This window comes from Cynocephalus volans, chromosome 6, assembly GCF_027409185.1.
Source record: "Cynocephalus volans isolate mCynVol1 chromosome 6, mCynVol1.pri, whole genome shotgun sequence".
In the NCBI taxonomy this organism is placed as follows: domain Eukaryota; kingdom Metazoa; phylum Chordata; class Mammalia; order Dermoptera; family Cynocephalidae; genus Cynocephalus; species Cynocephalus volans.
The window spans coordinates 51,768,455-51,781,272 of NC_084465.1; the positions used below are offsets into that span (position 1 = coordinate 51,768,455).

At 37.3% G+C, this 12,818-nt stretch overlaps 1 protein-coding gene across 2 annotated transcripts in view; it reads right to left on the minus strand.

Annotated features, from left to right (window-relative positions):
- GSAP (gamma-secretase activating protein) overlaps window positions 1-12,818 on the minus strand; it is an 85,531-nt gene that overhangs the window by 37,157 nt on the left and 35,556 nt on the right. For both annotated transcript variants that reach the window (XM_063099440.1, XM_063099439.1), the window contains 4 exons: window positions 6,448-6,525; window positions 5,127-5,204; window positions 1,491-1,583; window positions 1,151-1,368 (listed from right to left, as the gene is read on the minus strand). In XM_063099440.1, coding sequence (XP_062955510.1) covers window positions 1,151-1,368; window positions 1,491-1,583; window positions 5,127-5,204; window positions 6,448-6,525 — 467 coding nt within the window. The remainder of the gene's footprint in view (window positions 1-1,150; window positions 1,369-1,490; window positions 1,584-5,126; window positions 5,205-6,447; window positions 6,526-12,818) is intronic.

A 12,818-nucleotide genomic window follows, 5' to 3' on the forward strand; every position in this document is an offset into this window, starting at 1 on the left:
CACCACGTAACCTTTGTGAGCATCGCTGTACTGCCCTCACAAGGGAGAGCTGATCTGTTACATCAACAACTCTCTCAATCCATCTCCTTAACCGTCCTCACCTGCTAGAGGAAAGAAACGCCTTGTTTGCTACCTCAAAATTGACAGATATAAGCTTGCCTAAACCATTGTGCTTGTTCACTTTTCTGCTCTTTCCAATAAGCTCTTGTATTCCAAACCTATTCATGCTAGTTGTATTTATTTTCACAATTTGGTAATTTAATAAAATATTACTGTAGACAAGTGAAATATGGATGCAAAAAGAGTGTTATTGGATCAAAGTTGAATGTGTTGGAAAGACTCAAAGGCAAGTCTTGAAAACACTAAAAAAGTAGGCGTAGGTGAGACAACTATAAAATATTGGGTAAGAAATGCCCAATATACAAGGATTGCTTTGGAAGAGTCTTTAAATTATTGATCTCCTTAGACATAAAAACTGTAAGAAGTAACAGGAAGTCAGAGATAATACATTACCAATGGTTTTATGCAAGAAAAATGACTTTGAACTCCAATTAGCTAATGCACAAGGGAAGCCTTAATCTATATCAAAAGATGGGTGAATAAATGTACATTTATATGTTTTAGGTTTAAAAAAATTTTTTTTCAGTTAACCAGCCACCCATTGGTCCCAACCAAGCCCAAGAGGATTTCTCCAACTTCATAGGATAGCTGTAAAAATTAAATGACAGGATGCATGAAAGTGCTTTGTAAACTATAATGTGCAATACAAATGTAAGCTATCTTTATTAAAAATGCAATAAATATTTGCCACCATATTTTAGTTCTTTTGATAATTATACAGCAAATATAGACCAAGAGTAAAAGATATTTGAGAAACTCATTATTTACTGAGCACTTCCTTGGAGGTAGCTAAACATTTATTCACAATATGGAAAAGAGTACTCAAAATAACAAACACATCCTCACAATCTGAGGTCTGGTAGGGATCCATAACAAGGGAGCAAAAGAGAATATATTGAAGTCAAGACAGAGACCATAAATCCCAACTAATTGCAACCAAATAAAAATAACTTCTGATCATTGTCAACCACTAAATAAATACATTTGGTGTTTTCTATTTGCCAATTTTTTAACTGGGCTATATTTGTACCTGGCCTTCCAGGAATCGTGGGTCTGGGCCACATGAGAGCACACAGTGCAATATGGCCATCTTCTCATAGTCTAGGCGGCTGTTCCATAGGAACTGTAATAAATATGACTGGCTAAGGAGTGCTCTGTAGAGCGTTCCAGAACACCAATCCAGTACCAGGGATCCTGACAGTGATTGTAAGTGACTATGAGGTAAAATATCAGTCATCTCATTGTTTCCTGGCAAAGAAAAAAAAAGATCAGCAAATAAAACAAACCCCTCTCACACAAACATAGATATTAATTAAAGTTAAATCAAACCTAAATAGGCCATTTCCACAAGAGAAAAAGTACAGCCATACCTGACAGAAACAGACTGTGGCAGATCAAGTCCGGATGTTGAATGTTAAGCAGATGTAAGAAATGACCAGGTAGGTAAACAGCCACATAGTAGTCTGCAAAAGAGGAAGATTTTTAAATCATCCACATGTGGTAAGAGCTGTACAGGTACAGATAAAGCCCAGAACTTCACTTTATCCGTCTTTTTCTTTGAGCCTTTTGAAACTCAGAAGTTTTTACCAATACAAGAGGACTTCAAAGTTGATTGGAAAATAGAATTAAAAGATAATATAAATCTTTCCATGAACTTCTTGAAAATCCCTTGTATAAAGTAAACTGTCTGGTGTCAGTACATTTCATCTTACTAGACAGATTTCATTTATTTCTATCTGTGGCTAATTTTCCTCAGACATTTAGCCATGGTTATCTTAATTTATACCTGTAGTTTTGTTTCTAAGTGAATTGTGGCTTGATGTGAAATTAATCTCTGAGAGCAAATTAGAATAAATATTAAGCAACACGAAATATTTCTAAATAGTCTGGGAATAGCTTATAATGGGAATTTTCTTCATAATTACTGCCAGTTTGGGGAAGCTCTAAAATTTAGTTCCCTATGTATGTCCACTCATCGTTGCTGTCATAACTGTCATTTCATTTAGAGAAACTTTAAATTGATATTCATCAAAACAATCTCTGCAGGCATGCTGACACTTTGTGACGTACTAATATGTTTCCTTACATAGCTAGCTGCCTAAAATTCGCACCTTCACGGTCCTTGCACTAGATATTTTTGTATCAAGAACACTTACTTATACCCAGATTGAGAAAAGGTATAAAAAATAGGTTTCTGGAGAATTGGAGGGTTGGAGTAGACCTTGCCAATGATTTTTCTAGAATCTTAGAAAAACAAATTCACACGATAGTAGTGGATTTCATATAGACAAAACATTTAGATTATAAATGAACCAGATGGGCTCCTTTTTCTAAGAAAAAAAGATGCTAATCATTTGCATAGAAGGTGTTCTGTGGAAAAGGAAAGAGGATTTAAAACTCTAACCAGTTGAGTAATAAGTGTCCTTTCAGTCAGCACGGATTAAGTGATGTTAAAGTGCTTAGCACAGATGGTTACAATAATTGCATTACTATGGCAACACTTCAGTATAAAAACATGAATGATATAGTGGGGCAGAGTGAAAGGATTTGGCATCAAATGACTTAGATTAACTACCAGCCACTTAACCAGTTAATTAGGGTAGTACTATGTCCTTGGGGGAGGTGGCATTTGGAAATGTATGAGGGTACTTTGGGTTGTCACAATCATTGGGGAAAGGATGGGGGACTCCTATCGGCATTTGGTTAGTGGGCTCTAGGGATGTTCAATTCTTCAATGTGCAGGGTAGTGTGCAGGACAGTCTCACACAGAATTATTGTCTCACTAAAATGTCAATAGCACCGGCCCCTGAAGATATTCATGTGCTAATCTCCAAAGCCTCGAATATGTTAAAAGAGACCTTGCAGATGACATTAGGATTTTGAAATGGGGAGAGTATCCTGGATTACCCACATGAACCCAACATAAACACAAAAGTTCTTATAAAAGGGAGGCAGAGGGAGATTTGACTACAGAAGATAAGACATGCTGATGAAAGTCATTGGAGTGATGTGGCCACGAGCCAGAAATACTAGCCTCTAGATGCTGGCGGAGGCAAGGAATGAACTCTTCCCTGGAGCCTCCAGAAGGAACCAGCCCTGCCCACATCTTGATTTTATTTCCTCAAGACTCATTCTGGATTTCTGACCTCCAGAAATGTTAGAGAATATGTGGGTTCTTTGAAGCCCTAAGTTTATGGTAATTTGTTACAGTAGCAATAAGAAACTAATACAGGAAATACTAATTACTGATTTGATCATTCCACAATGTATACATGTATCGAGACCAAATTGTACCCCATAAATATACAGACTTATTATTTGTCGATTAAAAAAAATTTTTTTTAAGAAAGGAATATTGTGTCCCTCATAATAAACACAAAGAAATCTGGGCATGTTTCTCACCCTTTCAGCCTCAGTTTCATTATCTGTAAAATGAGGATAACATCACCAAGTACAATTGTTGTAAGGATCAGGGTAAGTAAAATACTTAGAATGTAGTATTCATTAAATAAATGGCATATTATTTTATTTATAATCATATCTTTCCTCTATAGAGGTGTTTCGAATTCATGAAGATTTCCGAAAAACTCTATTCTTTACTATTTCAGTCAATGTAAGCCCCTTTTAATAGGGTGACAATTCAGAGAAATTGCATGCAATTGGATAGCAAAAAATACTCAATAAAAGTAATACTGTCATAAAAATTAGCCCTAGAACACTTTTAACTTGGAGTGCAATTTTGTGCCTTTCAAATAAGATATGCTTCAGAAGGAAATACAGCGTATGTAAGACAGCCTACTGTAACAAAGCTCTTGCATTTCTGCCCTCTCCACACTGAAAACCACAGATTAAATCATGCCTGCATTTTTCAAGTCATTCCCAGGAGTAAAAAAAGGAAGGACACCTTTGCCCTCAAAATATGCTAAGTTTTTCAGTGGAAAGTTTCCCACATCACTCTGGAGATGGGATGCTGATTAGAATCAAGTCCCAGACCCAGGAAACCTTATACTTATCTCTTACCACAGGAAGCAGTGGAACCGGGCTTCTCTAAGGCAATTTCCCACAGGTCAGAGATCATGTTAAAATTTGCCACATATTGGCCCACTTAGCATAGGATACCTAACCTCATTCATAATATCATTCAAAATAAAAATCCTTCTAGGGACTTTATCAGTTTTGGTTCTCATTTTGCTCAATTCCTTCACATCGTACTTCCCTAAACCTTTGTCACGATAGTAGACATACTGGGGAACAGGGATAGAAAAAGACATCAAAGAATCATGTGCTCTAAACCTGATGCTTTCATTTTTTAAGTACTATGTCATGTCCCGTATGTAGGCAAGTAACAGTTCTATTACTTGGCCTAGTGCTAAACTGCTTGTGCCCCACATTCCTATTGGCACAGAAAAGCAGCCTTATGCAGGGAGGTACAATAGGTATAATAAACCTTTTATTTTCTTCATTATAGACTCCCTTAATGTGCTCAAACCCAACACTCAGGTTCCCTTTACCATTTTTACGCAATGAAAACAACTCTCTCAAGCTGACCTGTAAATCATTAACGGGATCTGGAAGCTTTTCATGATTAGCAACAGGGAATGGACAATTTCCAAAAGGCCCTTATCTTCTCTAGAATCAAGGGACAACATAATGTATTATTTCTCACAGGCTGTTAGGAAACATCTCATTCATGGCCATCATTTTCATACTAATAACTAGCTTTTCAGGACTACTACCAAAACCATAGAACTCATAGCCTAAGTTCTTTAAAAAGGGAAGATTTACCTCTACCCTAAAGGCTAGTGAAGTTGAGAGGGAGGGTTGTATTCCAGAGAAAACCTTCTCCTATCAGGCTTCAAAAGGGTCAGCGATTGTCAGCATAATTCAAGTGTTGAAGAGGCATGAAAAAATGAGGTTCACAGAGAAGAAAGTGAGACAGTGCGGGCTGAGGCTTAGCAAGTACTAGAAGAACAGAGCAGAGCGATGCGTATCTCTCCATTACCCACCAAGGTTGAGAAAAGTAATGCCCTTTGTCACAGGTGAGCCAGCATTACCAAGAGCAGCAGTGAAGGTCTTGCTGTGTCCTGCAGCGAGAAACATGAAGCCAGAGAAAAATGTTAAAAAAACAGAGAGCTGGAACTCGGCAGAAACTCTACATAACACTCCCAACTTTCAGTAACTGTGAAACTGATAGAGCGAGCATCTTCTGACTTCTGGATTTCAAGGTTCCCCTCATTCCCCAACAGCTAGCAGTAAAGATGGATCATCTGAATCAGTCACAATCCAGTAGTTCTTCTGGGCTCATGTATGACCTAAGACCATAAGAGCTTACTGGTTTTAATCATTAATCGATAGAAAAATGGGTGAAAACTTTCCACAAAATCTCAAACTTAGACTATTTAAGTATACACGCAGGTCTGAAGTTACTTTTAGTTTCTCCATGATTGAGTAAATTCTTAAACTTTTTTACCTTGATCTCTAACCTCTGAAGGTAATATAAGGCACTCCTGCAGAATATCAAACTCTGGTGTGGCTTGGCATAAAATTTTTAAAATATTGGGAAAAAATTTTTAACTCCACCCACAGTATGTACTACACATATACTAATTTTTTTTTTTTTTTTTTTTTTTTTTTTTGTCCTTTTCGTGACCGGCACTCAGCCAGTGAGTGCACTGGCCAGTCCTATATAGGATCCGAACCCGCGGCGGGAGCGTCGCAGCGCTCCCAGCGCCGCACTCTACCAAGTGCGCCACGGGCTCGGCCCCACATATACTAATTTTAAAGAACTAAACAAAGTAAATACTCTTTAGCATGGTTCTGACTAAAACTATGGGTAAAGGGTACCTGTGGCCAAATACAGAACCGGCAATGGTTGGTCATTTTACTCCTTCTCCCCGGCCTGTTCACATATCAATATCCTGGGCCACAGATGTATGAAATGGAATAAATGCAAGGTCTAAAACCTGTTTAGGTCTAAGATCACAGAGGCTTTTAACTAAAACCCTATGTAATTGTGTAAGTTAAATCTGTAGATACTTTCTGATTAGTAATAACTAAAAAGCAAACAAATATGTCCATTAGGATTGGTCCACAGGCTCAGAAAAAGATATAGACCAGGATAAAAAATATATATGGTATATAAAAATAGCTAACTTAATATTCACCATTAGTGAATTTTTCCAGGAAACATGTATCATGTAGGTATATGGATCCATAATATATTGATAAAAATTGATTGCAAGGTAATAAGACTTTTAAAACCTAATTTGCTACTATTTGGGAAAAGTGATTAAGGAATCGGTAAATAAATAAATAAATGAGAAATACCTTTATGAAAGTAAAACACAGAATACGTGATTTGTTCCCAAGAGGCACATTTCAGGCTGTAACATACACACAAACTTCCTAGAAGTAAGAAAGTATTTAGTATAGTTTAAAAGAATCTGCATCATAGATAAATAAAGTTTCCTAAGCCACTTAACCTTACTTCTCTTCCTTTAGATGTCCTGCCTCATCTTACCTCACAGATCATTCCCAAATTCTAGAAGTGGTCTATTAACAAGTTGCTAAGAAATTCCAAATCAATAATTATTCAGCACACACTATAAGCAATGTACTGTGGTAGGCTACTGAAGGAAGGGAAAATGAATAGGCACCCTCCCGTATAAGATATCACGGGGGTCTAGAGTTTCCAAAGCTTCATGAGATTCTCCTAATATGCACACACGGCCCTGCCCTCTTATCCAGCTGCTTCCCTTCCAATTACTACTAACAGCCATGAACACCAGTTTATCAAAAAACATGTTCTCTTCTTTACAGAAAGTTTCCAGTCTTCTTGCTTACCTTGACTGAAAGGCAAAGTGTGATCTATCTTACAAGGCAATAAGAGCAGATGTGGTGTGTGAGCCCACACCCACCCATACTCAGGTCACTGAAGGTCTTGGCCCAAGGCCAAAGGAAAGCTGGTGTAGAGCTCCGTTGCTTATCCCATCACCCCAGACCATGCTCTGCCTTCCCCTCTCTGAACGTGTAAAACTGCTCATTATCTCTAGCATCTGTTGCTATATGGATAAACTAATGTCCATTAATGACTTACAGATAAGAACATTATGCTTAAACTGATACTTCTAATGCTAATGTTCACGTGATTAACTGAAATAGGAGATTGTTAAGTAGAAAGGAACTTGACAAGAAGTCAGGAAACCTGGGTTCTAGTCCAAGAGCTAATATTAACTAGCTGTGTAAATTTGGCCACCACTCTACTTCACTGGATTTCAATATTTCCTGTTATACTCCATTAGTTCCTTTATCAAAGAATCATGGTAGGAATAAAAGCTTATTTTCCCTAAGAAGGCTATTCAAGGACATTTATAAGCGTTCTGTTATAATCTTTATCATTAGTGACTATTTTTAATGATGTTTAAAACTGAAATGTAGTGTTAGAAGTACATTTTATTGCAATATCTTAAACAGAAAATAACAAAAAGGAATAGGAATAATTTTATCAGATAAAAATGGTAGCTATTCTGTTAGATGTAAAATTACTGTTATGGTTACTGAGCACACAATGATAACTCTTCTTTAAAATTACAGCAAACTCACTGAGAATAAAAGTAATCTATTACTAAAGCATAAACAAAATAATAATTACAAGAGTTACAGAAGTCCCATGTATCACTTTAATGACTTCCATACAGTAAACATACTATCAGCAAAAAACTGCTGGCTTATCCAGTTCTTTTATGTTCTATAATCACAAGGAGCAAGAAATTACTAGCAAACAGAAAACAGCCACCTCTCTAGTGCTCTAGTAATAAAGAAATAAAAATTAAAACAAGGCACCATATTTTTCCTTTCAAATTACCATTTATTATCATTTTAAAAGCTTTCCTATCAAAGGAGCATGTTCTTCCTGGCGCATTCTCAAATAGTAGTGGACGAGTGAACTGGAACAACCTCTCTGAAAAATAGCTTTGCAGAGGATTAAATATAGTCACACCTTTTGACCCAGTAATTCTTCTTTTAGGAATCTATCCTCCGAGGAAAGAACACAAAAATATCAACCAAATATGGAAGATCATAACCTCCATTCTAGCAAAATCCTCCACACACCATCCTTTAGAGAATGGAGGTTATTGTTTTTTCTCATTTTGAAGAGAGTTAAAGTGAGATACAGAATACATGTACCTAATTATATCCACTGAGAACCATATTCAGATCTCATAAGCAAATATTTCCAAATTGCTAGATCATGGCTTGGTTCCGCCTCCCAATCCCAAAGGGAAGAAGAGATACAGCAAGGAGAAATGGGGTGTACACAGGCTTTGCAAAACTGTCGAATAGAACTTTCTTCAATGCTGAAAACGTTCTGTACATGTGTAGCCCAGTTGAGTTGCCACTAGCCACATGGGGTCACTGAGCACTTGAAATGTGGCTAGTGTAACTGAGGAACTATTTTTAATATTATTTTAATTAACTTAAACAGCCACATGTGTCTAGCACATTGGACAACACAGCTCTAGAGCTGGCTCTTAACCCTGACAGTATATTCAACTTGCTTTGGATCACAGATGCCCAGGCTCCATCTCAGATCAATTAAGCCAGAAACTTTGGAGGTGAGACACAGAACATGAGTAGTTTTTAAAGTTAACTAAAAGATTGTGCAACCAAGGTTGAGAACCACTTTTGAAATCAGCATATTTGGATTTGAATCCTGGCTTTTGGCTTACTAAAGGTATTGCTTCAGGCAAGTTAATAAAATTTCCTAAGCCTCAGTGTCCACATCTGTAAAGAAAGATGTGGAGTGTACTAACATTTATAAAGCAAATGTATTTCACAGGGCCTAGCGTCAAAAGTCCTGTAATTTCAGATATAGCCTAACTTTTTAGAATTACACATAGAAATGTTAAGCTTGCAAAAGACAGGAAACTTTCCCCAGATAAAGTCTCTGTTGTAGATAAAGAATTGTAACACAAAATTGCTGGCTCAAGGACAGATGCCCTTGGAGCAATTTAACCTACTGATTGTTATTAAGATATGTTGAGGAAGCTGCTTGATTGTTGTTTAAATATGCTGAGGAAATTGCTGTAGGGAAAGAAAATGTTTGCTAAGGGCAAGCTGTTTGTTGGAGGATCAACTTAGCTTTTTACAAATTGCAGTCTGGAATGTCACACTGTTAATTTTACTGCTGTTACTAGTTTTACACTGCCTTTGTTTTTATGTGTTTCTTTGATGACTGAATCAACTGATTTTTCTTGTGAAACTTCTTTGTCTTTACAATAAAATAGAGAAGCTAACTTTGAATCAAGGCTGTCACATTCAGCTTTCTCCCTCTAATAGGGGAGTTGCTGAAAGGCAGTCACTTGGTATTCACGCTACTTTGAATAATTCTTTTTTTGTCTCAGTTACACAGAGGGAAGTGTAACAGAAAGGAAATACAGAACCTATTTAATAAGGTTCTTATGTGAGAATTAAATAAGTGTGTATAAAGCTCTGGCAAAGAAGTTATATCTGGCTATAAAGGTTAGCTGCAATTATTATTATTATTCCAGAATAATCGTGCTGCTATACAAGTTGGGGGAAGTCGCAGTTTGAAAAAAAAAAAAAGCATGCTCTTAGAGGTGTATCCAGAGATGTTTAATAAAATTCATCAATGATGAAGATAACATCTCAACATTGGCTAGCCTTCGGGAAACCATTTGGACAATGAAAGCTATTATAAACAAAGTTTTCCAAGGGAAATTATCTCATTGGAAAAATTATTAAAAGGTGCTATAAAATGCTAAACCACAGGCCTAATTCTGGGAACTTGTAAAGAGTAACTTTTGCAATTATATGAACAGGAAGGAGAATTTACATGTTTTCCCACTCACTACCTCCCAGTAGATGGGACACAGGAAAGAATTACAACGTCCAACTTAGAACATACAAAAGTGTCCCAAGTACAGCTTCAGAGCTATCAGATAGGGAAGGAATGAGAACATTTTCTTTTCTCTAAATGCTTACAAAGTCTCTGATTTACCCTCTTGTCAGAGATTAGAAAAAATGTATATGAACTCATCATCTTAAATAATACACAAGCAGCATGACAGCAGCAGCACTTTTGCCCACCATCAACTCTCACGACTATGCGCATCATCCAGATTTTAACCTCTGGTTCCTTAGAAGGTGGCTAATTTCATTTCTTAGGGCAGGGAAATCCAGGGCAGAGATGCTTTCAAGAATGTAAAAAGCAATGTCGAAAGGACAAAGTAGCTCCCAATGACCAAGATGTAACAAATAAGCAAATACCATATCATCATCATTAATGTAAATAGTTGAAATAAAGTGAGTCTCTATAAGCCCAAGTCTGTGGGCACTTCTTTCATGAACCGTGTTTTCTGGTCTACTCACCAGTGGAGAATGAAGCTATTATAGGGGAAGCCATATTTAGATTACGCTATTTGCTCCTTTCTCCAATCTACTTTGCTGCGATAGATTTTGTTTGTTTTAAAAACAAAGGTAAAAAAAATAATTTGTAACTAATTTGGGAAATACATAAACTGACAACTTATTAGTCAAAAACCAAAAGGTTGCTTCTCTGGCTTGTTTCATCTCAAATCTAGAAGGATTCTCATTTGAAACAGGCTTTTTTTTCTTTTTTTTTTTTTCATTTCAAAGCTGATTGTGGAGAATATGGCTCATTTTTTACTCTCTCGTACGTTGCCGAGAAAGCGGGGGGGGGGGGGGGGAGCAGACTAAACCTAACATTTTATTGAATAAGGTATGTCATAGACAGCCCATTTATATGTTACAGCTGCTACTGTTTATGAGCAATTCCTGTGGGGAAAAAAATGAAAAGGAATAAAAAGCCACATGGAATTAAAGCCTAAAATGATTGTTTATATCCAACAGGTTTAAGCAAAGTACCAGGGAAGAACCTACCCCGCTCCCTCCACAGGAGCTCTGGACCCGTCCCATCCCACCAGTTACTCCTCTCTGCTGTGCACTACCCTCTTCCCGCTCCAATAAATATACCCTGTAAGCACTCAAACATATTAGAGTCTCCACCATCTTAAAAATAACATTACCTAAATCTCACTTCCCCTTCCAGCCACTGCCTCTCTCTCTTGTCTACACATGCTACTACGACTTTTTCAACTCCCATATGCCACTTAACCCAGCACAATCAAGACTTCACCTCGATGCCCCCAAACCAACAGCTCACAGCAGCCTCCACGCTGCTAGACTCGGACTTCACCTCTCACTACCTATCAACAGTGAGCCACTCTCTCCTTTGTGAAACCCTTTCTGCCTTTGGCTCCTATAAAACCACACTTGTTTTAGCTTTCCTTTCCATTTAGATGTTTTGCCTAATCTTTATGTATTTGTGCTCCCAGACTTTATTCCTAACCACCTTCCCTCCTGACCCGTACTTCTCCGACAGCAGCCTCATTGCCAGCTATATCCTGACAACTTCCACATTTACTCACTGCCAGGCCTGACTCTCTTCTAAGCTCCAGATCTTAGTTAACAATACAAAACAAAACTCAATCTTCCTAAGTCCCAAACCCCCTATACCTCAGTAAATGGCACCATCATTCACCCATTTGCTGATAGCAGAAACCTGAGGACCATTCCTCTTCATCTAACTTACAAGCCTTCTTAGTTCCATCTCCAAAATGCATCTCAGACCTATTTGGTCCTCTCCACTTCTATTGCCCACCCTAGTTCAAGCCACCATCATCTCAAACAAACGACTACAACCTCATCCTAAGTGCTCATCTCCCCACTTTTTCTCTTGCTTCGTCTGACCCAGTTTTCACACAGCAGCCACTGTGATCTTTTAAAAATACACATCTAATCATGTCACTGCCTGCGTAGAACACTTCAGTGGAAGAACATCAGTGGGTCCTAAAACTGCGAAGTGAAAAGTCACTAGGGAACAGAACAGTCACATGGTGGCAAAGTTATCACCCTACAAGTAATAATTCAGAGGTTAAAATGTACCTTTACGAAGGAGACACACAGTGGCTACCACTTAACCAAATGACCAAACTTCGCATCAGTTAACAGTAAGACATCCTAACATCATATGCTTCCTGATCTGATGCAAATGAAGTTCACAACATCACCTATGAAGTATTCTTACTAAAAACATTTAGCCTATGTCTAACTGTGCCTTTACACAGTTTTGTGCAATTTCCAATTTACAGGAAATGTAAACGATAGAGGGAAAAGTTAAATGCTTCCACAAGGAAACAAGTAGACAGAATGAAGGACATTCCATAAAGCAAATGGCTCAGACTCTTCAAAATGTCGATGTTGTGGACAAAAAAAAAAAAAAGTCAGGATAGGAGGTGAGGATTGTTGTATATCAGAAGAAACTACAAAGAGTTAACCAAATGTAATGCATGAATCTTGATGGAATCCTGACTTTCAAAGTTACAGACATAAATATATATTATTTATATACATACACATATACATACATGACATTTTTGAAATAGTTATGAAATGTGAATATAAAGTTTATTGATTAATTAATTTCATTCAGTGATAATGGGATGGAGGTTATGTATAAGTAGGAGAGCATCTTTAACCTAAAGATATATGTACTGAATTATTTAGTGGTAAAGTGTCATGTCTGCAACTCATTTTTAAATGGTTTGGTCAAGAAGAAGAAAATGGTACCTATATGTAGGGAGAATAAAAAATAC